The sequence below is a fragment of the Hoplias malabaricus genome, chromosome 15, assembly GCF_029633855.1.
Source record: "Hoplias malabaricus isolate fHopMal1 chromosome 15, fHopMal1.hap1, whole genome shotgun sequence".
NCBI classification, from domain to species: domain Eukaryota; kingdom Metazoa; phylum Chordata; class Actinopteri; order Characiformes; family Erythrinidae; genus Hoplias; species Hoplias malabaricus.
Window position 1 is genome coordinate 13,304,625 of NC_089814.1, and position 26,374 is coordinate 13,330,998.

The 26,374-nt window shown below is 40.0% G+C and overlaps 1 protein-coding gene across 4 annotated transcripts in view; it reads right to left on the reverse strand.

The window, feature by feature from the left end:
* ank1b (ankyrin 1, erythrocytic b) overlaps positions 1-26,374 on the reverse strand; it is a 107,098-nt gene that overhangs the window by 41,083 nt on the left and 39,641 nt on the right. For all 4 annotated transcript variants that reach the window (XM_066646008.1, XM_066646010.1, XM_066646009.1 and 1 more), the window contains exons 2-5: positions 10,798-10,899; positions 1,668-1,766; positions 1,468-1,566; positions 1,261-1,359 (exon numbers count right to left, since the gene is read on the reverse strand). In XM_066646008.1, the coding sequence (XP_066502105.1) occupies positions 1,261-1,359; positions 1,468-1,566; positions 1,668-1,766; positions 10,798-10,899 (399 nt within the window). The remainder of the gene's footprint in view (positions 1-1,260; positions 1,360-1,467; positions 1,567-1,667; positions 1,767-10,797; positions 10,900-26,374) is intronic.

Sequence of the window (26,374 nt, forward strand, 5' to 3'; positions counted from 1 at the left end):
TTATAAATGTGATTTTCAAAAAAGCCAATTGTAAAAGCCATATCACTTGTTTCTAAATGCCCAGTGACAAAAAAACAACCAGTCTTAGGCACTACCATATTTACCTGAAATGTAGATTATAAGTCAAAATATGTTCCAAAATATGAGTCCAAATAATGCTTCCCTAATTTAGCACTTCAGCTTCAAAGCTGTGAAACACTGAGCAAGCACCAAAAGTCAAGTCACCCAAATCTTTTTCATAAATACATGCATCATCTGTTGTTTCTAACGCACTCTATAGCATTCACATTTGTGTGACATGTCAATAAAATAAAAGTGCTACTGACAAAGGAATTTTTAGATACTTTGTCCTTATTGGTAATGGAGCAATAAATCATAGAATTCAAGGTTAGGATCAAATCATGTTTACTGAGTCACAAATAGGGTTTTTGCATCAGTAAAAAAGTAATTTTAGCTATCAGTGGCACAGCAAGTTGTGTCGCAGTCACACAGCTCCAGGGACCTAGAGGTTGTGGGTTCAAGTCCCGCTCCAGGTGACTTTCTGTCAGCGTGGGTTTCCTCCCACGGTCCAAAAACATACGTTGGTAGGTGGATTGACGACTCAAAAAGTGTCCGTAGGTGTGAGTCTGTGAATGAATGTGTGTGGGTGTTGCATTGTGAAGGACTGGCGTCCCCTCCAGGATGTGTCCCCACCTTGTGCCCAGTGATTTCGGGTAGGTTCCGGACCCACCGCGACACTGAACTGGACAAGCAGTTACAGACAAGGAGTGAATGAATGAATGCTTTCTTTGTATTAGTGACTTTTACTTTGACACTTTCTTCTGTTAGTTTGTCTTAGTGATTTTATTTTTACTAAGGGGTGGAGTGGAGCAACTGTGCTCCTATTTTATCCTTCATTATATTACATATTAAATGCTAAGGCACAAAATAATTATGTTATTTCAGATGTGTGCTCATGCTGGATGTCGTGTCTTCTGTTTTGTTTTGTTTTTTTGGCACAGTGTTTACCAACAACAACAGTTTTATCCACACACTCACAGCTGCTCAATCTGTATGTTTTCACTGAAGCGAAGATTTAGGGAATTACTGTAAAAAGTACCAGTGGCAGTAAAACTGAATTCCACACTGTTACGATTAAACCTTGGTGAATAATTTGTAGTTCATATGCATCCTGAATTGAGGGTGGGGGGTCTATAAGAATCAAGGATAATCTGTCATCTGTTACACCACTGCTAATTGGTGACATGTTTTGCCACTCACCTCAGTTGGAAGGCTCTGATTGGCTCCATTCTCCAAAAGAAATTTCACTACTTCCAAGTGGTTCTCCTGTGCTGCCATATATAAGGGAGTGAAACCTTTCTACAAAGGTGAGATGAAAGAGAAAACACACTTCATCTTTTTTGTCTAGACGTCATATGCCAACATCAAGCCCGAAGGCTCCTTTATATTACTCTGGGACTTACTGACCTGAGACTGGGCGTTGACATTGGCACCATAGTGAACCAGCTCAGCAACAACCTTCTCTTGACCAGCCAGTGCAGCAATATGAAGGGCAGTATTCCCTTTCTTTGACACACAGAAGGAATAGTAGAGTATAATGGTCATTGTGGTCAGACATACATATATCATCAGGAAAACTGCACACAGACATTATTAATTGTGGGTACCTTTGTGGTGGTCTCAAGGTCAATTCCATGGTGCAATAGCTCCAGCACCATCTTAACATGGCCTTCCTTAGAAGCCAAGTGTAACCCGTTAAGTCCATTCTGCCAAAAAGAGAGCAAATAAAAACTGTTAAAATCCAAAGCCAAGCACTTCTATACCTCTGCTTCTGCTCATCTATCCATCAGATAGGCAAGCTAAAAATATCTGACCAAACAGCAAAGTGACTGTGAAAGTGAAACTCATTAAGCAGCACATGGAGATAAAATCATGCACAGTTCTTGGAGTAAAAAAACCTGCCATATATTGATATTGATAGTGAGTGAGATCAGTAGACTGCTGAAAAATACAGTATTGGATTTATTAATAAATTAAATTGTCACTTATTATAACATTACTGTAAACAATTTTAAGTTTTTAAACATATATTAACAGATATAGTTCTTTAACCAGAGGTAAGTAGAGATACCATACTCAAGTACAGGTGTCCTGGACGGTTCACGGTAGTAACGGTAGAGGTGCATTATTGGTCACCAAAGGTACAAACAATGTAAATGTGTCTTTAAAAAGCATCCACTCAGAATAGATTCATTAATAGCCCTTACATATAATAAAAGAGCATTAGATGGGGCCTCAGGAAAACGTAGCTTGTCTGAAAGCAAAATAGGCTTTTATTTCACAAAACTTTTTTTTGAAAATGCGCCACTGATATTAACGTGTTTTGGCTGTGAGTCAGACACAGTGTGATTCTTTTTTTGGCATTCGTTAAGGCACCTGTTCAAATGTAAAGCTGCTCCAATCATCAGCTTCACTGGCCTTCAATTCACCATCACAGTCTGGTTTATAAAGTTAGTGTTTACCAGCTCTGGGCTTGACATCAGTAACAAGAGCACAACAGTTAACAATGAAGGCTAAGTACAGTTATAAAACGGCTTGTATATAACTGTTAGTGTAACACAGGAGAATCTGAGAGTTGCTTCCGGTTGTGAGAAAGAACTCTATACATGCAGCAAGTTAATGTTAGTCTCTGGCCGTGTCCCAAACTGCACACTGCTAGCACTGAATAGTGTGAATATATATATATATATATATATATATATACACACCACCCTTCCACACTTAGTAGTGCTTTCTGTAGTGTAGTAGTGCTTTCTGTAGTGTTGCTGTGATACAGCCTCACTCTCTAAGGTTAATGTTAATCAAATGCTGTTCCACATAATTATGAATGCAGTATTTTACTGCCTTATCTGCACAGGACATAGGAATCAGCTCATAGCTATCTAATATTTTGACTCAGCAAATATTTTCCCCCACCAATGTCAAACTCACTCCTACGCCCTTGCACCTGCCTTTTGCTCATTTTTGCACAAGTAAGAAACTGAAGCACAGTTTAATTAGTGGCCAATTGTCTGTATTTTTGAACATTGGTGTTGATGCTGTATCTGGTGTTACAATGTTAAGCTACTGATGTAGAGATAGAAGTTGGTGTTACTTAAATAAATTAGAAAATTGCAAACTTGCATGTTTATTTTATTGCCATTATTTGGGGCGATATAGTACAGGTGGGGCACAAAAATTCCTTTTCTGAGGTGGGGAATGATTGGGGATGAGAAACACTGATGTATAAGTAAATATGACTAGTTGGCACTTTTTCACAGAACAGGTGTGAGATTTAACTTTAGTTATCTTGCTGATAGGTTCTGCTTTTTGAAAATCCTGTGTTCGTGTGTGTCTCATGATGGCCATATGGGGGCTCTGCTATGCTAGGCACACTGGAATCCCCTCTTACCGCAGTGTCAGTGAGAGAACAAGCTCCATATTGCAGCTGTACTAAGCATGCGCACAGAGATAGAGATGAAGAGGTGTGTGAGAATGGAGGGTGGGGGTGGGGATAATGAAATAATATTTGCAGTGCCTTAGAAGCTTAATGATGAAGAGTCACAGTTCAGCAACATGACTCCTCAAATTTTCATCCCTCAAGAGCAGATTTTGAAGGCTGGAATGCATAGGTTGCAAAAAAAAATTAGAGAATGTTTAAGTGTGATGCAATGCAAAGCTTGGTTAGAATTGCAGACAGCAGAGATGATTGATATGATAGATCAGATATTGTAAGTAAGAACATAGATATCTCATCCCAAAACAAATCTAAGCTGTATTTTCAAAGAATTCCATGTAATTTAACAAAACTGAAACCTTGACCCTGAGTGGTTATAGACACTGAATTAATGAATGATACTCAAAACTGAATGTTTTGGAATTGAATTTGGGTAATTGAACATGTTTTAATTACATTTCTCTCTCCACAATGATGACATTATTGGTTAGAGAGTTTACATCAACTATCAAAAAGTACAAACTGGAAAAATGGCACACATTTTTTTATATCAGTAAGTATTCATTAAATAGTTTCTATTCAATCTGTTCTATTATTTAAAGTATTGTCAGTAAAATACTTCCATATTAAAGAGTCTCCAAAAAAGTTGCTGGCTATGTACAGTAGAGTAGTACCATAGTATAGTAGTTAAAAATAAATGATATTTTAGCCAACATAAAAATGTGTTTCTAACAGGGAATGTTCAGCTCTGTAACTGTAATATTCTCATTTAAATATTTAAATATACTGAACTGTGATTGGTTGAAGCTCAGAACACAGAGCCACTACGTAATGGCCATAGACTGTATCTAAGAGTCTTATATACAGTCTATGTTAATGGCCTAAATTTAACGTCTGAAGTTGAAAAAAAGGTTGTTTTCTATTAAAACAAAATGAATTCTATTCAAATGCATTTAATATGAGCATATTCTTCATAATAAGCGTTCTCAAAAAGTTAAGAATTTTCTGCAAACTTTTACTAAACATGAATTCTGTTTTTAGCATTAGTTCAGGCATCATAAATCAAAAAAGTCATTAAACCCATGTCTCCAGTTCAGTGGTCTGCTATCATCTCCCTTCCCCTCAGAAGCAGCGTCAAATTCTTACATAAGCTCATCAGTATTATCACATGAGCTGGTCTAGGGACAGCACAGTGGAGCAGGAGGTAGTGTCGCTGTCACACAGCTCCAGGGTCCTGGGGTTGTGGATTTGAGCCCTGCTCCGGGTGACTGTCTGTAAGGAATTTGGTCTATTCTCCCCGTGTCTGCGTAGGTTTCCTCCGGGTGCGCCTGTTTACTCCCACAGCCCAAAACACACGTTGGTAGGTGGACTGGTTGTAGATTAAATGTGAATCCATTGTGGACACTGACACTTATGATCAGAGCATTTGCACTGTTCTCTTTTGGATCCAGAGTGGGGTTGAAAGAGCTAGGGCATATTTCAGCGGTGTTAGCTATGGTGGTTGCACAGTGTGTTGTTAGCTGCACGGTGCCTGTTTCAAGCTGTGTATGGACCACACTTTGATATCATGGTTAATGCAGTCCCAAGAGAGTGAGGGGTAGTTTATGAGATAGATTACAGGGCTACAGACGTTTCACTTCATGATTCAACTACACACCAGATGCTTGTACAGTAATGAGAATGCCCTGTCCTGTTGCCCTTGTGTTACCATGTGGCATCAGTACTGTGAGCTCCTCAAGGGCAAAGCAAAAACGACTGAGAGGTGCACAGAGTGAAACAAAGCTGGTAAGCAGAATTGTGGATTATAATGTAAATTCAGACTAACGATTATTTCCTCCAGAATTAATCCGATAAATGATAAGAATGTCTTAAAAGTACATTCCAAAAGGACCACACATCAAGAATTACAGGTTCTTTCAACCAACCGGCAACCAGAATGGTTTACCATTGAGTGTGTAGGTGTTTGAGGATGACAAGGGCATACAGCCCTTAACCGCACAGGTGTGTGGAGACTGGGTGGGACTAGGATTCATGGGGGTTACCAAAAAGCACAGTGACATCCACCGGTTACTATTTAGGGGTTTATTTGGGGGTTTAACTGTATCACTGTTGTTAAGGTGTTTGCGTGTGTGTTTGGGTTTAGTGTGTAGTGAGATGTGGTGGTTGTTGGAGGCTCACCATCAGCATGAAATTTGTCTGCTGTTGTGTGCTGCCCCTGGATCTTGCTACACAATGAAAGCCCAAATCCTGCTGGTTCACCTGCTTACTTGCTTCCACTACTATATAGTTTGCTTAGAAATATGGCTCTGGTTCAGTCCCAAGCTCAGGTTTTCAGACTAGTGTTGTCAAAAAGAACTATTCGGAGCTAGACCGCAGACTGTACTTCACCCTCAGGGCTTACAGAAACTCATGGAATATTTCTCTTACCTTGACAATGTGACGATGTACTAATTTCTGAATGCAGTACACAAAATACTGCATGCACAGAGAACTTGCAACCTTGTTTATTTACTAATCTATAGAATGTGTATTAATGTGTATTAATCTATAAAAGTGTTTTAATGATGTACATAAAAGCACACAAAAAAAACATTATATTTTGTATTATTTAAAATGATTAACACAATAATTTGTAGAGATTTAATTTGATTTTTTTAGAGCACGTTTTAATCTTTTTAAACATCTACATGTAATGATGTTCTATATCAACTGCCTTTGCTACAGCTGTTTTGTGAATAATTTCTGGGGAAGCATAGTCATTTTCCCCCAGAATACATTATATAGTAATAAATAGTAACTGTCTTTTGAAATGTGAAGAAGAGGAGATCGCTGGTTTGATCCCCGGTGATGACTCAGTTATCCAAGAAAGCACAACTGGCTTTGTTCTCTGGGTGGATAGGATGACCCCTTTCTCCCTTCATCCCAGGCCACAGCATGTGGGCATCTGATCTGAGCAGTGAGCATTCGCAACTGAATGTGTTGAGCAGTCCAGCAGCATTAAATTAGTGACCATTTGAAAATGGTAGCTACATTTACTGTGCATGTCTCAGAAGAAGTGTGCTTGACTTACTCTCACATACTCACAGTATTGTGTGTGATTGATTCCTAGCTATCTATCAGGTGAGAAGAACATTTTTTTCCCAATTAATATTACATTCAAATCAGTAGCAACTGTTTATTAAAATGTGCAGATGTAGCAATGTGTTTCCCCAAACAGGATATCAACAAAACATTTGACCAAAAGTGACCAAACTTTTGCAAATATCTGGCCATACTCAAGTGTTCCTTTGCTTTAAAGGGGAACGTAGTGTTTAACTTTAGGTTGCCATATTGAATTTAGTTATAAAGACTCTTGCTGACAGCTATTGAGAGTTTGTCTGTGAATGATGAACTGTGTGTGTGTGTGTGTGTGTGTGTGTGTGTGTGTGTGTTTTTGTGTCTGTTTGCTCAGTGTGTTCAGGCTGCAGGCGTATGAAGTGGGTGTTCATTTACAGTGCTTTGTATGCTGTAAGCCAGCCAAACATAAATCCATTCACCAACGCGTCTCTGAGCTCTAAACATAGCCACATCTCTATTCTTCAACATCACAGTTCTCTATTCTTAGCCTTAACTTTGTGTGATGATGCAAGAACATTGCCAAAAAGCATGGGCAGCAAGCAAGATTTAAAAAAGACAAGACGACGTGCTGGTATAATTAATTACAGCCATTTACTCATTACAGCACAGAACACATCATAGCAATGACAGGGTAAACACAGCTGCACTAAAAGACCCAGGAAACACAGGGGAACAAACTCTTCCTCACACACACATACATAGGATTTTACCATTTCCAATATGCATAAATTCCTAACTCATACATTTGAAAACAGCTGGGCAATATAAGAGTATATTGCAGTGGCTCAGGGCATGGGAGGGGCTGGGGAGCTTGCGGGGGAATTTTCATTAGTTTAGTGTTTTGGGGGGATTTGTGTTTGTGTGTGTTGGAATTGTTGTGTGATAGTTTTCGCTGGCAGGGAGTTATTAATCATCCTGTGTTTAGGGTGGATAGTGAATAAAAGGCTCTTTCAGTCCCATACACCCAGCCCACATTGCTGGTCGTTCCCTTGCATTCTTACTTTGTGTCATTTTAAGGGTTCAGTAAAAGCTGATTAAAACGCAGTAATGGCTTAGTCTTGTTACTTCCTGTATTTTACCTAAAAATAAAGTATTTTTCAATACACTTTCCTCAGCAGCCCCCTCCAGGGTGTATTCCTGCCTTGCGCCCAATGATTCCAGGTAGGCTCTGGACCCACCGCGACCCTGAACTGGATAAGCGCTTACAGATAATGAATGAATGTATGAATGACTTTCCTGAATATATATTGAATGTCATCAGTATTTCTAAAATGCAGACAAATACCATTAATTCATTCATTGTCTGTAACCGCTTTTCCAATTCAGAGTCACGGTGGGTCTGGAGCCTACCCGATATCACTGGGCGCAAGGCAGTAACACACCCTGGAGGGGGCGCCAGTCCTTCACAGGGCGGCACTTACACACATGGACACTTGTGTGTCGTCAATCCACCTACCAACATGTGTTTTTGAGCACTGGGAGGAAACTGGAGCACCCAGAGAACACACCAAACTCCTCACAGAGAGTCACCCGGAGCAGGACTTGAACCCACAACCTCCAGGTCCCTGGAGCTGTGTGAATGTGACACTACCGCCCCAGACAAATACCAATAATATAATAAATAATTAGTGGTAGTTGTTTATGTATGGAAAATGTATTAATAAAATTGTTTTGGTTTATTTTTCTTAAAAATAACATGACCATTCTGACATCGCTGGGGCCCTTCACGTTTTAAGTACAGCCAGATATAACCCACTATCCTTCAAGATGCCTGAAAGACAAACGTCAAGACTCTTCTCTGTCCTGGTTCCCAGATGGTGGAGTGAACTCCCACTGGCTCCTGAATAGCTGACTCCCTCACAGTCTTCAAAGGCAGACTGAAGACCCTTCTCTTTATTAATCACTTAAGTGAGGTTTCTTTGAAATGCATCGTATTTGCACATATGCTATACTTAAATCTTCTTCTAGATGTGAACGCATAATTAACAACACTCACTAGATATTACTTTGGTTTGTGTTTAATTTCCCATCATTCTTTCTAGATACCAGTACTGGCTCCTTTCCAGCAGTGTCTGAGTTCAAGGGCAATTTTAGACTCTAACCTATTTGTACACATGTGCAAAATCACTACTCAAAGTGGTTTTGCAGGCAGAGCTGCCTTTGAGGCAGAAGGACTGTAATGTGTTTCCAGGCAACAGGAAGGGATAAATGTGATTGGTTAAAATGCACTGGGCAGAGATTTTCAAATACTACGCCATAAACCAGTAAAGTTCCTCCTGAACCCTTGTGTTTAACAGAAATTACTTTGAAAGAATAAATGTGCAATATAGTACATTTTGTTTTACTTGAATGGCAGTTAATGTAATTCATTGCCTAATAGGAAGCTGTTATAATGCTCTGCTGCCTCAGAGGCAGATTCTGAAGAATTTGCACCTTTGAGTTATGATTGCTGCCTCTGAAGGAGCTACAGAATGTTATATAACATTGCTCTGCTTCCTCTGACATTTATGCAAATGAATCCAACCAATATAATGCATCTATCCAATCATAAGACACCTTGTTTGAGTGACAAGTCCACAATGCAATGAGTGAAGCTACCTTTTTGTGTTCAAAATGGATGTGATTTTCACTGACTGACTGACTGACTCATTGACTCCTAATGTTGAAACGTGCATGCGCGAGTAGGAACTATTAGTTCAGCCATATTCCACAGAGAGAAAATAAAGTGACCCTACTACACTGTCTGTTGTTATTTCAGCCATATTTCACACTGCAGTTCAACTGAATTTGGAACCATTCGGCGCATTTCCACCAACATAAACTGGTTTACGAACCAGAAATATTAGTTCCCAGTTGGAATCAAAGAACAGTAGGTTCTTCGGCATAAACCATGTCTGAACAATAGGAAATAAGACAGGAACAATCTCCATTTGTGTGGGTGTTTCTGGGGCTGTGTTTGGCGCGACACCATACGCGTTGGTCAGATGGCTCGGCATTGTTTACGTAGCACAACGTTTCTCCGCAGTTCACAAGCTCAGCAGGATGACTCGGCAACATTTACACACGTTATTATCTCATAGAGAGAGGAGGACTGCTGAATTTGTCTTATTTCACTTGAGTGTGTGTATTTGCCTGAAATATTGTTGGAAGTGGTGGGGAGACATTTTGTGTCTGTGCACAGCCTCCTTAAACTCCACATTATTTAACCTGTTACATTTAATACATAAGTAGTTGTAATTCATTAGATTCACAAAATGTTATTTGGTGATAGATCATTTAGTATTTATTTTTAAATAAAATGAACAAGAAAAACACTGATGCTGGTGTTATATATTATGAACAAAGCTTTTTGCGTTTTTGCGTTTATTAGTCCTGCCCTTCATATTTCTGTATAACACAATCACATAATAAATACCACATGTAAACTAAGACATACATATGAATCACCAAAGGTTCTCCAGACCTTCCAATGACATGGGTATGTATTTTGGGCTTTCCCTGTTTTTGAAATGACAGAAAATGACAGCCCGCCTCCAGGGTGTATTCCCGCCTTGTGCCCAATGATTCCAGGTAAGCTCTGGACCCACCGCAACCCTGAATTGGATAAGCGGTTACAGATAATGAATGAATGAATGAAAAATGGCGGTATGGCAAAACTAGGTGTGCCTAGTTCCTCTTTGCTCTTGTTTCAATTGGAGGGCGCAGGAAACACTTATTACACCCACGTGCATCCAGCAGAGGAGGGTGTGAAAATGCACCTTAAGACATAGTTGAATAGCACATGATTGCTGCCTCAGAGGAAGCAGAGCACTATTCTATAACATTCTGTAGCTCCTTCAGAGGCAGCGCTTCCTCCAGAACCATTTAGAGTTGTGATTTTACACACAAGCTATTTGTACTAGCTATGATACTATCTCTAACTGAACACAAAGTACTTAATAAGAGCTCTGTGTAAGAGCATCTGCTAAAGGCAGTCTTTGGTCAGAAGGGCACCAAATCTTCCACTGAGGAGCTTGTCACATCACAAATCAAAGACTACAGAATTTAACAATCCTTGGCAATTTGTGATTTCTATCCATGACAGCCTTATTGTAATTATCATTGGAGGTATACCTGTAGAAACAGAATGAATATGAGGCCAGACACAAACACGCAAACACATGCCAGCTGCAGGATGCACTTACCTGATTGGCTGTGTTGATGTCAATTCCGTTTTTGAGATGGTCCAGAGCCTTGTCCAGATTACCTGAGCGTGCAGCACGCAGAAAACTGGTCGATGCATCCGCCTGAGAGAGAGAGAGAGAGAGAGAGAGAGAGAGAGAGAGAGAGAGAGAGAGAGAACACAACAATGAATGAAAAAGAACAAAGGTATGTTATATTGTTGATATACTTCAAGCAGAGCATTTCAAAATCGGTTTAAAGCAGAGCTTTTTCACACTGTCTGGGAGCTGTTTAAGTGTGGGCTGCTGGGATTTATGTGGGCCTGCTGTGCTGTGTGAAGAGAGCTCTATACACTATATCTCTAAATCACTGCTCAATGACAAAGCACACTGCAGCTCATGAACTTCTTCAGCATTATCCATCCTCCAGTTAAATCACCTTCACTCTTCAAGTCAACAGTGTAATGGGCAATTTATGCTTCTGCATCTAACCTACATAGTGGACAACCCGTGGACTGACGCCACCCTCTCTAGAAATGTAACAACGCGTCATGTCTGCAGTTGAACATACGTGGAACCAGCTAAGAAGAGAAGTCCAGAAAAATGAACCCCTCGTCTACACACTACAGAGACTACAGACAGTAGCAAACTCATGGTGAAAACTGACATCACAGAGTGAACTAACAATGTAGAACAAGGAAGAAAATACAGATATCTCAGTAAACAACTCACTACATGGAGTGGAACATGCAGAAGAAAAAGTACTGGCTTTGTACTTGTAAACTTTGCTCTGTTCCAATTAGCACCCTGCTCCCTAAATAGTGCACTTTAAAGATATGTAAAACTAATACTACTACTACACCCCATTGAGTACTATATAGTGTGGAGGAAGATATTTGAGATTCAGCCCTAGTGTTCTGGCAGTGTAGCTCAAAACAGTAAACACAAAACTTGGATTATTTTGATTAAATCATGTTACAAAAAGTTTTCTTAACAACACAGGGGACTGTTAGCTTGTGGGAAAGGTTATACATCCCCTTTATATAATTCAAGTACATTACATTTCACTCTGGTGATAATTTTATCAATTATCTCTCTCTCTCTCTCTTTCTCTGAGACACTTTTCTTTTGATCAGCTCTCAGTGGAGTATGGATGTAGGCTCTCCTTTTCCTGCTTTGCTTTCCGTCTGTATCTTTCTCCCTCACAACTGCTGTTAGAAAATAGCTTGTTCTCATCGTTATTTTATTTATTACCTTTCTCACAGAACTACCATACACAATCAACAACAAAAAAAAACTATCCCTCTCCATACACTCAGCTCTCCGCTGCAGGGGGAGAATTCCCAGACCACAGCTATGAGTGACTTAACAGTCCAAGAAAGTGTTAGAAGGGAAGACCCTTCTCATCCCAAGGGGGTTTCAGTCACAGTGTTGCTCAATACAGTGGCAAGCCCAAAGTCCAGCAGTGAAACATCACATCATTCATACCAACAGGAAAACAGGCTTAATGAAATAATAAGTGATATAAAAACTTAAAACAAAACAAAATAATGTGCACCCATAGTGCATCAACATTGTTACAACACACACACACAGAGCTAATTAACAGAAACCAGCAAAACCACAAATAAGGTTTATTGCTTAAAAGGAACACTGTGTATTCCTATAATACACATTAATTCACAATATGTTCTACCTTAAAATTACAGCATCAAAATCATTGTCATGCTCCACTGACCTGTAATACAGCAAATACAGCCTGTGTCATTGCTAGTCTGAGCTCAGCACTGCAGAAACCACACTATGTAATTTTTGGAGGACAGTAGGAAAACACCAACCCCTCCCTTGATTTCAGTACAGTGCTGTAAAAATAAACTGCACTAGAGGGAGCCCCAGGAGCAAAAATATTCAATCTTACCTAGCATTCCTTTAATTCTAATACAGATGCCAACCATCTGGAACCTATTATGTTCCTTCACTTAATCACTGAGGTTTTATCTTTAATTTGTCCTTTGACTGTATATTCCATTGAATCATCATAGCATTGTTTCTATATTTTGAGGATAGTCTTCCCTGGAAAGTAAAAGCTGATAATGCAACAAAAGTGAAATAAACTACATATTAACACTCAGAAGAATAATTGGAAATAAATGAAGTCTGGTTTATTAACTTGTTATAAAACCATAATTTACTCAGATTTCAATATAACTGAGCTCCTTACCCAAAATCCGCACTAAACTATTAAAAAAATCTATACAACAATCATCTGCCTTTCAGCCCAAACATCAGCCGTGGTCATAATATCTTCTCTGTAATTCTATGATAAATGTCTGATGACCACTGCTTACCATTTATATACATTTCCCCTGAAGTACTTTCATTGGCACATGACACTGAAGCAATACTTGCAGCAGAATTGTGTGTGATCAGGTATTCAGTGTTTGGATCTGGGCTGCTGTGTCATTCTATTGGAGATTTAGGTAGAATACTAAGCAGGGGTTAAAAGTAATTTCATAATCCCAATCCTCACAGTCTCATGGTGACAGCACAGAAAAAGACATTTTTCATTACCATTAAAACAAAAAAAGTGAGTCTGTTCATGCATGTGCATGTATGTGTGTGTGTGCACGTTGTTGGTAGTATTTGAGTGTACCTTTACAGCAACACAATGGATAATGCAACATTTTTCATTCATGAAATATCCATTGGTGGCATGGTGGCATGGTGGCATGGGGCCTGGAGGTTGTGGGTTCGATTCCTGCTCCTGGTGACTGTCTGTGAGGAGTTGGTGTGTTCTCCCTGTGTCCGCGTGGATTTCCTCCGGGTGCTCCGGTTTCCTCCCACAGTCCAAAAACACACATTGGTAGGTGGATTGGTGACCCAAAAGTGTCCGTGTGTGTGTGTGTCTGTGTTGCCCTGTGAAGGACTGGCACCCCCTGCCTTGCAACCTTACTGCCTTGCACCCAATGATTCCAGGTAGGCTCTGGACCCACCGTGACCCTGAACTGGATAAGCGGTTAGAGATAATGAGTGAATGAATGAAATATCCATTGTGTTCGTTTAATCTAATTAATCATCTTTGGTTTGTTAAATGTGAAATGTATAAAGATGACCTCCAGATTTGGGTAGTAAAATGGTAATGCAGTATACATCAGTATTTAAAAATGTTGACGGTATCACAAAACGAGGGGGGTATTTCAAAACTATGACGTGTGCTGTATAAAAATTTCTGTTCAGTGTCTCAGTACAAGCCAGAGATCATTCATGTGCATTTAAGAGTCACAGGGAGGGGGTGCCGTGGGAGCTCACTGAATGGTGAGGCCACACTGAAAACAGGTGGGGGAAAAAAAACACAAGCCCAGTAGCCCATCACAGTTGCGAGTTTAGCACAGAGTTTGGGTTAAAAGAGCAAGGAATGAAGTTAAGAAGAATGAAGTGCACTTTTAGGCTGAGCTGAAGCTAAAGCTGAGCTGAACTGCACAACGCAAAAACCCTTCACACGACTTTGTGTTGACAGATATGAGAATCGTGCACTTTGACAGTGCAACTTCCACAGCAAGTTAATAGTATGACAGTATGAAAAATTTGGATACTGCCCATCTCTAATGCCCCATAATAAAATAAGTAGCAATATCAAAACCAAGATAGAAAATAACAGAATAACCGGAATAAAAAGGGAATTTTCTAAGCTGAAGGTGAGAAGCTTACATATAGTTCATTACATATAGTATTTTTCAGTAATGAAAAAATACTGAAGCATAATCTTGACAAAAATAATCAGAAAGTTGCATAGCAAAGCTGCTCCTCAATCCCAGGCACATGGCACATTACACACTGACAAACCCCCTGCACTGTTCATTCCTCCATCACATGTACAGCATGTGTCCAAAAAGATTTCTAGAAACCTGACACTCACCACTACCAAAAGCAAACATTTGAACCAAAGGACTACCTAAAGTCAGGTAAGTTTTGATGAGTTTCATATTTTTATTGACAGCTGTAGCATTGAAACATTTAAGCAATTATTCAATCAAAGTGTAATCTCACAGTTGCTTGCTATCTGGTAAATCAGAAAAGCTTAATGAGCAATTTCGTATAAGATACTAATTTACCAAGGCTAGCAGGCTAGCAAGAGGTTAGCATACCAAGGCTAACATTGGCTAGCTACCTATATTTTATTTGCCGCAAAATGTTATTAATACTTTTTAATTATTAATACTTATTAATAAGTATTAATACTTATTATTTATTTAACATTTTGAAGACCATTAGCTTTAGAGTTTATCTAATGTCATTTTATTTAACAGAAGAATGCCACATGCATCAAGATGTCATAGTTATTATTTGTATTATGCCTTCATGTCTGCTGTTGACAAAAAAAAAAAATGTACATTGAAGATAGTGTATGATATAGTTCCTTTAAACTATTCAATATTTCCTATTAATTCCCAAAATTCCCAAAAATTTCCATGGAAAGTTTACATTTTGGAATATTTCCCAAGTTCCCATGGAAAGTTACCAGTAATTTACTGGAAATGTATCTGAAATTTTTTCCACCCCTTTGCAACCCTATACACAACTGAAAAACAATATTAGAGAATGTCAACATTGTGGCAAAGGAATATAAGCAGGCAAATATCAAGAATTCTCAGAAAGTTCAAAAAGTCTACCCTGGAGACTATCCTCGTCTCTAAAACTGCACAACACCACCATGCTAATGAAGCAGTTCAAACAGCAACAGAAATTTGGTGGGGAGGAGAGGATTAGCTAAGCTGCAGCTGTGGGATTTTTAGCAGGCCATGATCAATAAAGGCCACGCTGGGTAATTTGGTCAGAGCAGCGGGGTTAACACCACATCTCGTTATGACGGATGTCATGGGATTTTTAATGAGCCCAAAGGCCAAGGGGAAATATGCGTTTTTTGCTTTCTTTCTCTTTTCTCTCCTGTGTTTGTTCCTTAATCTGTAAAAATGCCTCAGTGCTCTTGCATAAAACCTGATTAACTGGCAATTTAAACTAAACACAGGGTTTGCTGCTGAAGAAGCAGGGGACACATCCTCTTGCACACAGTTAAAGGCTTAACACTTAAATCTCTGTGAGCATCCAATATCTCTGGACCCATCTGCTTGTCGCACTCCAAATTAACAAAAACCTGGAGGTTGAGGGTGTGTGTGTGTGTGTGTGTGTGTGTGTGTGTGTGTGTGAGAGAGAGAGAGAGAGAGTGAGAGAGTGTGAGTGTGTCTTCTGACAGTCTATTTTGCCATCTCATATTTTCTGTCTCTGAACTAGAAAGACATTTGAAGAGAAAAGGGAAGAAATACAGAACAAATGCAGCACTTTCAGGTGGTCAGCCTGTAGAAAAACACCAAGAAAAGCCCCCTTGCCAAAGGTCCTATATTTGTCTAATAATATAATGTCATTTAAGCAGCAATATAAACACACAAATGCATATATATACACGCATACAAGTGTCACAAAAACCAACAGGTTTATATACAGTGTCAAACATAAAAAATGTTTTCACCTAAAATTCTTGACTTGAGGAAGGGTGGAAAAAAAAATTATAAAATAATTTCACAGAGTTCACTCATGTTTCTCCAAAACATTATGTAAAAATAAATAACAAAATGGTGATAAGGTTTTTGCTCTAACAGCAACAATAAGGTGTGTAAAGTGATGATGAAATGTACACACACACACACACACACACACACACACACACAGAGGGAGAGAGAGAGAGAGAGAGAGAGAGAGAGAGAGAAAAGAGAGAGAGAGAAAGAGAGAGATCCACAAAAAGAGAGAGAGATTAAATAAAGAATCCACCTCAAACACATTACAGCTACCACAGAGAGTAGAGGAAAGTGTTGAAAGTGCTGCAGTGAGCACATGTGCATTTAGTCCTCCATTACTCATATCCCTGCAAGGCCTCAGCCTTCACATTAAATGTAAATGTCTTGCTGCACAATATGAGCCTCTCTCTTTCGCTCTCTCTCTCTTTCTTTCTCTCTCTCTCTCTCTCTCTCTCTCTCTCTCACACACACACACACACACAGAGAGAGAAACAGCAGTCTTACACTTGTATTTTAAAGACCCCATTCCAATGCCTAATGTGACCCGGATCCATTTAAGTGGATCTGGCACCTCTATGTGTTTAGATTTGTTTTTTCTTTTTAACCCCCAACACTGGTGCTTCTACAGCAGGGGTAAAGTTCTGCTCTTACCCGCCACATATATTTGGAATCCATGTTCTCAATGGCAAATGTTCATTTGAGTTCAGCCATTTTCAGCTGGTGGCCTGACCTACCTAATGCTCTTGTCACTGAATGAAAACAAAATCTAGTACAAAACTTTCCCTGGACAATAGAGGCATTTACTCCAGCAGGCCCTTTCCCTGCAGTTCACATACTGTATATAAATACTCCATGTATCTTCAGTGCAAAAGCAAGGAGATAAAATACTGTGGGCTAAAAAGATGGATATACCTAAATACCTTGTTTTTTGTGACATCATATATGCAACAAGTTCAAAGTAGTCTGCAGAAACACATGAGTAAACGAGTGCATCCAATATTTTAATTAAAAAATGAAAACCCACACATGATATGTTTTTCATGATATTGGCCCTTTAATAACAGACACACTCAGACAAAGTCCTCCAAACATCAGCACACAACTTACAGCACCACAGCAGTAAACCATATACAACCAGGGCCAAGAACATAAACAGAGCCTAACTGAAGAATGGGATCTGACAGTAGACACAAGCACACCCAGCAATGAAGGACACTCGCACTACAAATTATAGCACATCATGGAAAAATACACAATATATCCAAATGAGGACACATGCTAATCCTATATCTCATCTGAAATCCAAGATAGTAATTGGTAAATTGTACCCTCTTTCCTGCAAACTCTGCCTTTTGAGTTCCTTACACTTAATGTTGGGGCAGCAGGTAGTGTCGCAGTCACACAGCTCCAGGTACCTGGAGGTTGTGGGTTCGATTCCCGCTCCGGGTGACTGTCTGTGAGGAGTTGGTGTGTTCTCCCTGTGTCTGCGTGGGTTTCCTCCGGGTGCTCCGGTTTCCTCCCATGGTCCAAAAAACACATGTTGGTAGGTGGATTGACGAGTCAAAAGTGTCCGTAGGTGTGAGTGTTGCTCTGTGAAGGACTGGCGTATAGTCCCGCCTTGCGCCCAATGATCCCAGATACACATTCACTCACACCTACGGACACTTTTGAGTCGCCAATCCACCTACCAATGTGTGTTTTTGGACTGTGGGAGGAAACCGGAGCACCCGGAGGAAACCCATGCAGACACAGGGAGAACACACCAACTCCTCACAGACAGTCACCCGGAGCGGGAATCGAACCCACAACCTCCAGGTCCCTTGAGCTGTGTGACTGCGACACTACCTGCTGCGCCACCATGCCGCCCCCATTTCTTCATGTAATATTTTCAAATTTTTTGCCTCTTGTTACATGTTAGGTTCTGCATTTTGTTTTGGTTCCTGCTTGTCTCCACGTCCTGTCACATTTTGCCACGTGATCGTCCTGCCCTTGTTACATTTGCCACGTGTCTTGCTTAGTGCCCAGGCATGTCTTGTATTATTAGCTTTCTTGTCTTCTGCAACTTGAATTTGTGTTAGTTTTTTCTTAGTCTATTGGTCGTTTTCAGTCTGTTCCAAGTTTTGTTCTCTTCTTCACGTAGAGCCGTTCTGTCTTAGTTTCCCTTAGTTTGTTTGGTTTAAGGATTCCCTGGTATCAGTAACATCCACCAGTCTGCATGTCATTTCTGCATGTCTGTTTAAAAATATTTTTGACATGCTCCTGGATAAGGCAAGAATGAAGACAGCTTAGAAAGAGCCCTGTCCCTTAAAACACTTTCTGACTGCTCCAGATCGAGGAGGGTATGGAGCTGATGGTTAACTGGCAATGGGATTTCTATTCTTCTTTGCTTTAAAGACTAGAGCATCTGTGAAAGCATATGTTTTACAGAACCCTTTGGTGGAGTACAGAGTTAGGACATGTCGTTTGTTTTGGTTCATTCATGACACTGACAATTAGTAACTGCTAATTTACAAACTGATCATCAGAAACATTTTTGGTTTTCAATTAACTGAATAATCATGCCCATGCCTACTTTTTATCAAAACAGAAAGTGTGTCTTTATAAAGGCTGTCATCGGTGCCTGTACTGGGAGTCTAGAATAAAACATGGGCACAGAGCAATATGAGTAATTTCCATTCTAAATCTTTAACATAGTTAATGGTGTTAAGCGACAGTGAAGTCCATTTCCCAGAAACACAGCTGCAGGGATGTGACTAGCCTTTAGTGATTAAGGAATAAATCTTGTATCATGAGATCCCATTTTCTGGTCAATTAAAAAGAAATAGCAGAATGTCCTTACTGTGGATTAAACACACACAAGCAAAAAGAGAAGTGGCTCTTTACTAAACCTACTCTAGCACTGTAACCCAAAATTAACAGATTTTGAGTCTGGGCATCATTCATCATGTGAACAACTGACGGTTTGTACAAGAAAGAAAAAGTGGAGCACTGTTTCCACATGTTTTACTTTGTCCTCATCTTCCATTTACATTGATATATTAAAAAAAGTGAATACATTTTAATTTATTTATTCATTCATAGCGTGTACCCGCTCATCCAGTTTAGGGTCATGGAGGGTCTGGAGTCTACCAGGAGACACTGGGAGGGAGTACATCCTGGAGGGGGTGCCGGTCCACACACATTCACACCTACTGACACTTTTGGGTCTCCAGTCTACTTAATAATGTGTGTTTTTGGGCCGTGGGAGAAAACCAGAGCATCTGGAGGAAGCCCTCACAGACAGTCACCTGGAGCGGGGCTTGAACCCACAACCCCAGACCCCACTACCTGTTGTGCCACCTTACCGCCCTATCAATCAATCTATCTATCTATCTATCTATCTATCTATCAGTCAATGTACAGCAGTTACGTTCTGCATTCTTATTTGAATTTTCCATTAATAAACAATTAAATACATAAATAAATATGTAAGTAGATTCTTCTGCTAGTAAAATTAAAACATTCACAAATTATTCACAGGTTCTACTTTGGACCAGCATAATGTGTGCCCACAAGGCTAATATGAACCTCATTAGAAAGTAATAATGGGTTTAGGATCCCTGTGGCTTTAATTGATCCTTAATTCATTCTGATATTAAGTATAAAAAGCACTGAGCTTCATTTATTTCTTCAAAGAATTCTTGTATTTATGGTCTTTGAGTGGAATATTTATGTGGTTAGAGCATGCGGCTCACATAGGACACTAGGTGAAATAGTCTTGTAAGATGACCACGCTTCGTTTGAGCCACAGTTAACACCCTAGCAGTGTGAGGAAAACCCCTGAGGTGGTGGTCAGTCTTTGGTGGTAAGGGTTTAGATCACTGAGAGGAAATCAACCAAAAACAAAATCTCATCAGCAGCGGGGTAAGATGAGGTGATGCGAACTCCTCTGACTAGGCACAAATCAGTTTACAGCCCCTGTGACACAAGCCAATTAAGTCAGTGGCCCGAGGTAAAGATTCAGTCCGTTAGACTTTACTGAGACAGAGGGAGAGAGAGAGAGAGAGAGAGAGAGAGAGAGAGAGAGAGAGAGAGAGAGAGAGAGAGAGAGAGAGAGAGAAAGACAGAGAGACAGACAGACTAGTTAAATCTAAGGGTACTGAGGGGAATTCTCACGGCTGCTTCAGCACAATCTCATGATATCACCCGAGCTGAGTTTGAGAACTCAGAGTTAATTAAGTTCAGATAATCCCTGGTGGAATCCTGGTCTGGGGACATTCTGAAGTGCAAGATGAAAGGATGTTATCACTGCAATGTAACTAAGAGCTTGTAGTTTAACCAATGACCAGCTCAGTGGTGAATAAATCTATGTCACTATAACAATTCATAACTGATCTCCCTCTCTCTCTCTCTAGCACCCACTCACTCAGACAAACACACAAACACATGCATACATCCTAAAAATAGGCCCAGAGATGTCATGAACCACCAAGCACCAGTAGGGCGACTGAGATGAATCTCAGTAATGAACCCCCCTGGGTTTACTTTCAGACCCTATTCTACAGAAAAAAAACACAGAACATAAATAGTTGCACGGTCCTCACACATGCACACACACACAAACACACACCTTCACATGTGCCTACACAAGTACCAAATATAGCACACTAGTATGTGCATACACATACTTGTCCCATTTTTATGTTATAATTCAGTACCTATATTTAATGTATGTTCCACATGAATAAATTGAAGTACTGTATCAAAAATCATATAAACACTTTTCATTGCATTTCAGTGCATTTCCACTGCATGGGTCCAGTGTTACACGACTCGACACGGCTCGGCTCTGTTTGCTTAAAGCCTGTCGCTTTTCCACTAGCAGGGCCCGGTGAAATGTAGCTGGTGACATCACAAAACGCTGTCTCTATCATGTATCACTGGCTTTAAAAAACCACAACAACGACGGCGGTAAATTTAGCCGCCATTTCCTCATGACCGTTGTTTTTGTTTTTTGGACTGAAAATGGCTCTGCGCCACAATTCTCACAGATCAGTTTTCCTTGTTGCATGTTTGGCTTTTACTGATTTTCACTGGAAGAGGTTTGAACCTCTTTAAAACACTTCAAGCTGAAGTTGCGAGCTGCCATTGTGAGTCCGATAAAAATTTATGTAAAAGCTGCTGTAACTTAAGAGATTTTACCATCAGCGAGTTTGTGCTGGATTTGAGTGAGGTCTGCACTTCGAGGTTACAGTCATGTCTCTGGCCAATCAGTGCTCTGCGGGGTTACACGTCACCATTTAGTACCTACTTGGCATGGTTGGAACCCAATGCGAGCTGGGACTGAAAACTTACTTGGTTCCGGGGAACAGATTTTGCCAGTGGAAAAGCAAAAGAGCAGGTTCCATGCAGTGGAAAAGCACCATTTGTATTTATTATTTTCAGATAAAAAGATTACGTACAAATTATTCTGACCCAGGAGACCACCAAACTGCCCCATCAAATAAACCATAGCTTTCATATTTGAGATATTAAAAAGAAAAGTACCTGAGAAAAATCTGCTTGTATGTCCATCATTTGATTGCAAAAATACAACAACAGTCTCGGTCAGAAAGGATGTGTAGCAGTCGAGAAGCTGTTGCTGAGAAATATATACAGAAAAAAAACAAAACGAATATATCTGCAGATCAGAAAAATTGTGAGACTGCCCAGGAGTCCAGACCTCAACATCATTGAATGTGGTTGTGATCACAGAGATTATGAGAAGCAGAAAATACAACTTATCAGACTCAGTTTCCTAGGTCTGGAAAACATAGCCCTGTGTATAAATTTATATCATACACTGTAATGACTGAAATATTTATTTATTTATTTGCGAAAAAATTATTTAATGTTTCAACTCATAAACCTACCCCCGGACTCTAAACAACAATATAGCTTTTAGCTCCTACCATCAACCCACCCCACCACCTGCAAACACTCATACACACACACACATACACACACACAGAGAATCTGTATGTAAGTCCTCAAGGTGGTACAGCAAAACCAAGGAGTACAGCAACACAAAGCCTTCTGACCTGGTGCAGAGAAGGTCAGCATGTTATCCTGATCTATAAATAAGCACTCTATATCTATTCCCTGTGTTATAACCTTCACTGAAAGAGAAATAAGCAGTCAGTGCCATGCCTTAACATTTCCACTTTGTAACTGCAGTGTTAGAGAGTCTCTAACGGCCATATTCACAGCCAGACTTTGTTACATCATAAACCTAAAGACCCAATCCTGTCAGCGTGCGAGGCTGGGCTTTAGAGCTGCAGAAGAGTGCCAGATCAAAGATCCGCACCTACTGAAAGAAAGGAAAGATGGAGTGTTACATTTTGGTCAGTTTTAAGGGTTTTTTTTTTCTTCAAAAAATGTCACACGTTTTTTAAAGCCCCAGGGAACTGTGTTAACTTTTGGAAAAAGGGGTATAATATATACCCGTTTAAACCTTTGTCACAAAGGAATAGGCAAGGCCTTTAATTTTCTGTTCCATATTAATGACACTGCTCAGTCTCTCATCAGATTCTATATGGAACTCAAAACGTGGATCATTTGCCATTGGACAAAAGCAATACAGTCTGTTATTTTCGTGGTCTTTCACCTATTATCCCTACATAATGGATCATGTTAGTGAAGGAATCATAAATGTAGGAGCAAAGATTTCATGAGAGTAATTGGGCCTTCATGAGGCCTAATGATTGTCCTACATGGCTGAGTAATGGCCAAGAAATGTGAGGCCATTTTACAGGACTATTTGCACACTATGCTGCAAGCACTTATGAATTGATCACTTATGAATCAATAACCAACAGATTCCATATTTTAGAACTTCACATCAACACTTACACTCCCTTCAAACTTAAAAAAATTATATAAATAAAATAAAATAAACATGTGCTTTTCTTGGAAAAGTTCTCAACATCCCACTTCCCACTGTTCAAAGTGGAGAGCATTCCAAACCCCATACAAGAATGTACGGAGCAGTCCAAAAATAAATTGTTCTAAAGAAATACTGTGGTATTGAAAACAAAACAGTGGTGCACTGGATGCACTTGATTTAAATGTGTACATAATTCCCATAATAATAACACCTATCAGCACAACTCTGGCCGAAGTTAACTGCATTACCATTTTTTATGAATGTGGAAAAGACAAATCAGTTAAACTGATCCAAGATTTAAACACACAGCTTGTTTTATCTAATGTCTGATTAAATTATTCAACTTAAATAGCGGAAATTATCATTAATGTAGACTGTTCCTCATCTTGGCTGGGATTTGACATTTATGGCTTGAACTGAAGACCTAGCTTCCACAGTCACGGTTCACCACTGCAGTAATACTAATAATAATTTAATACGGTATGTATTAAAGGGCATGTCAAATCAGTCCATCTGTGCCTTTCTGTTTTTATTTTGGGGTTAAAGAGAGTTTAGATTTTCATATTTGTTCTTTGAGAAAGCTAGATTTCCCTGAAAACACTGAGCCAGGCTGGAAAAATGCAATCTTGGCCTAAAGCACGCAAAATCAATAACAATACAAGCATTGCTCTTGAGTGGGGTGTAGATCAAATATTAATGGGCAGCTAGTATATCTGCATGTTATTGTGTGTTGCTGTGGAGTGAGGTTGCATGTTCTTATAATTCTGAACATGCTTTGACAGAACCTTATACAATGTCGGGATATGGTGGTAATAGTATGATAATGGAAATGTGATGTCACTAGTTCCAGCGTACATAGATTTGCGGGATCAATACAGTTCACATAGCTCTTTGATGACATAGCCCTGAAGGGTTAATGGAGGGATATTGCTAGCGTTCTGAACCATTCCACCACGTCCCTGTGATTCTACATGAAAACACTCACTCACCTACTCGCCCTTCAATCCTCTCTTCCCTCTCTCCATTGCTCACCAACACTCACTCTTGTACCTGGCTTTAAACACAGCCCAATCATAAAGGCTGTCCTCTGCATGTGGTAACGGCTGGAAACATCTGATATGGATATTCCATGTGCTTCAATATCATCGCACCAAAAATACATTTTAAACCTGCCATTAATTAATAATGAGACACAAATATAAGCCTCATCCTGTTTTCATTTTTCCTCTCTCCCGTGCTAAAATGGAAACATTAAAATATTGATGGTGTGTGTCAGGCCACTGCCGCTGCAATCCATTAGAAACAAGGCACATTTCATCTTACTTTTATCCCGTCTCTGTCTCTCTCAACACAACAAGACAAGCTCTCTTTCTCACACACACACACACACCTGAATTCAAGTTAAATGTTAATTCTTCAGTTTAAAAAAAAAACATTTAAATGCTAAAGGTCAGGAGTAGAGTCTGGTCAAAACATGTGGATTTTTTGCACTCTTGACCGGTGACTAGGCAGAAATGGTAGAGCAACCACAGACTGGCCTGTGAAAGCCTGAGTATCTCCCAGGAGGTGTGAAAAGGGAAATGTGTTACTTCATTAATCCCCATGGGGAAACTGAGTCATTGCATTAACCATAACCCATCCACGGTAGAGAACACCATCACAGACAAGTGAGCAAGTGAGCACACACACACACTAGTGGCAGTGAGGTCACACAGCCGGAGTAGCAGGCTGCCAGTCATAGCACCTGCGGAGCATTTGGGGGATAGGTGCCTTGCTCAAAGGCAGTTCAACTATAGCTATTGATGGAGGCGCAAGCACAGCTCCTCCTCCACTAGTTTTCCTGCTGGTCCTAGGCATCAAACTGCCGAATTTCTGCTCTCAGTTGCAGGGGGTCTGAGATGTTTGGGCTTTTTTGCTTGCACTTGTTACTACCACCACCCTGTGATTGACCAAGCTGATAAGATAAAATGAGAGTGTAGAACTTTTGCAAGTATTTATGCTGCCAGCTGCACCCTGAGCAGCTCAGGGTCTTGAGTTTGATCCTTACCTCGGGTCGCTGTCTACAAAGAGTTTGGTGTGTTCCCCACTGACTTGACAGATGTCCAGAAGGCAGTCAACCTCCTGACAACCTTGACAACCTCCTGCTGTATCCAAGCTTATTAATGGAAAGTTGAGAGGAAGGAAAAAGTGTGGTAGAAAAAGGTGCAGTGCTTCAAGAGCCACCACACACAGGGTCCAGGACGTAGTCCACAACTGTCGCATTCCTTGTGTCAAGCCACTCATGGCCCAGAGACAACGCATCTTACCTAGACCCAGGAGAAGGACTGGACTGTTGCTCAGTGGTCCAAAGTCTTGTTTTCAGATGTCTTGTCAAAGTCTTGATTTTATTTGGAAATCAAGGTCCCAGAGTCTGGAGGAAGAGTGGAGAGGCACAGAATCCAAGCTACTTAAGGTCTAGTGAGAAGTTTCCACAATCAGTGATGATTTGAGGAGTCATGTCATCTGCTGGTGTTGGTCCACTGTGTTACATCAAGTCCAAAGTCAGTGTAGCCGTCTACCAGAAAATTCATGCTTCCCTCAAGCTTTACGGAGCACAAGCACAAGCTTTATGGAGATGCAGATTTCATTTTCCAGCAGGACTTGGCACGTGTCCACACTGCCAAAAGTACCAGTACCTGGTTTACTACATCCAATGAACTCAGCTGCCATCAGCTATAGGATGCTAAGAGCTACTAGAAATATCTATAGGAAATCATTATTACTAAATGCTGTGGAGATGATGAATTCTTGAGGTTTTTTTTTTTGGTATATGGGTGTTAATGTTATATGTCATTTGTGCTGTTATGCCATGAGTGATCGAAGATGATTTTCCACATTGTGGATAATACAATTTATTCTATTCTTAATAATCAAAGTATCACTGTGCTCGACTGGCCAGCAAACTCGCCTGACCCCATAGAGAATCTATGTAAATTAGTAAATTATATTGAATAGCAACCCGCCCCATGTGTGGTGTGTTTTGAATATGTTTATATTTCCTATTGATCAGACCTCCTCTCTCACGTGGGATGAGAATAATAAAATATTTTTCCTCTCAAAAATGAAAGAAAATGTTGCTAGCCATGCT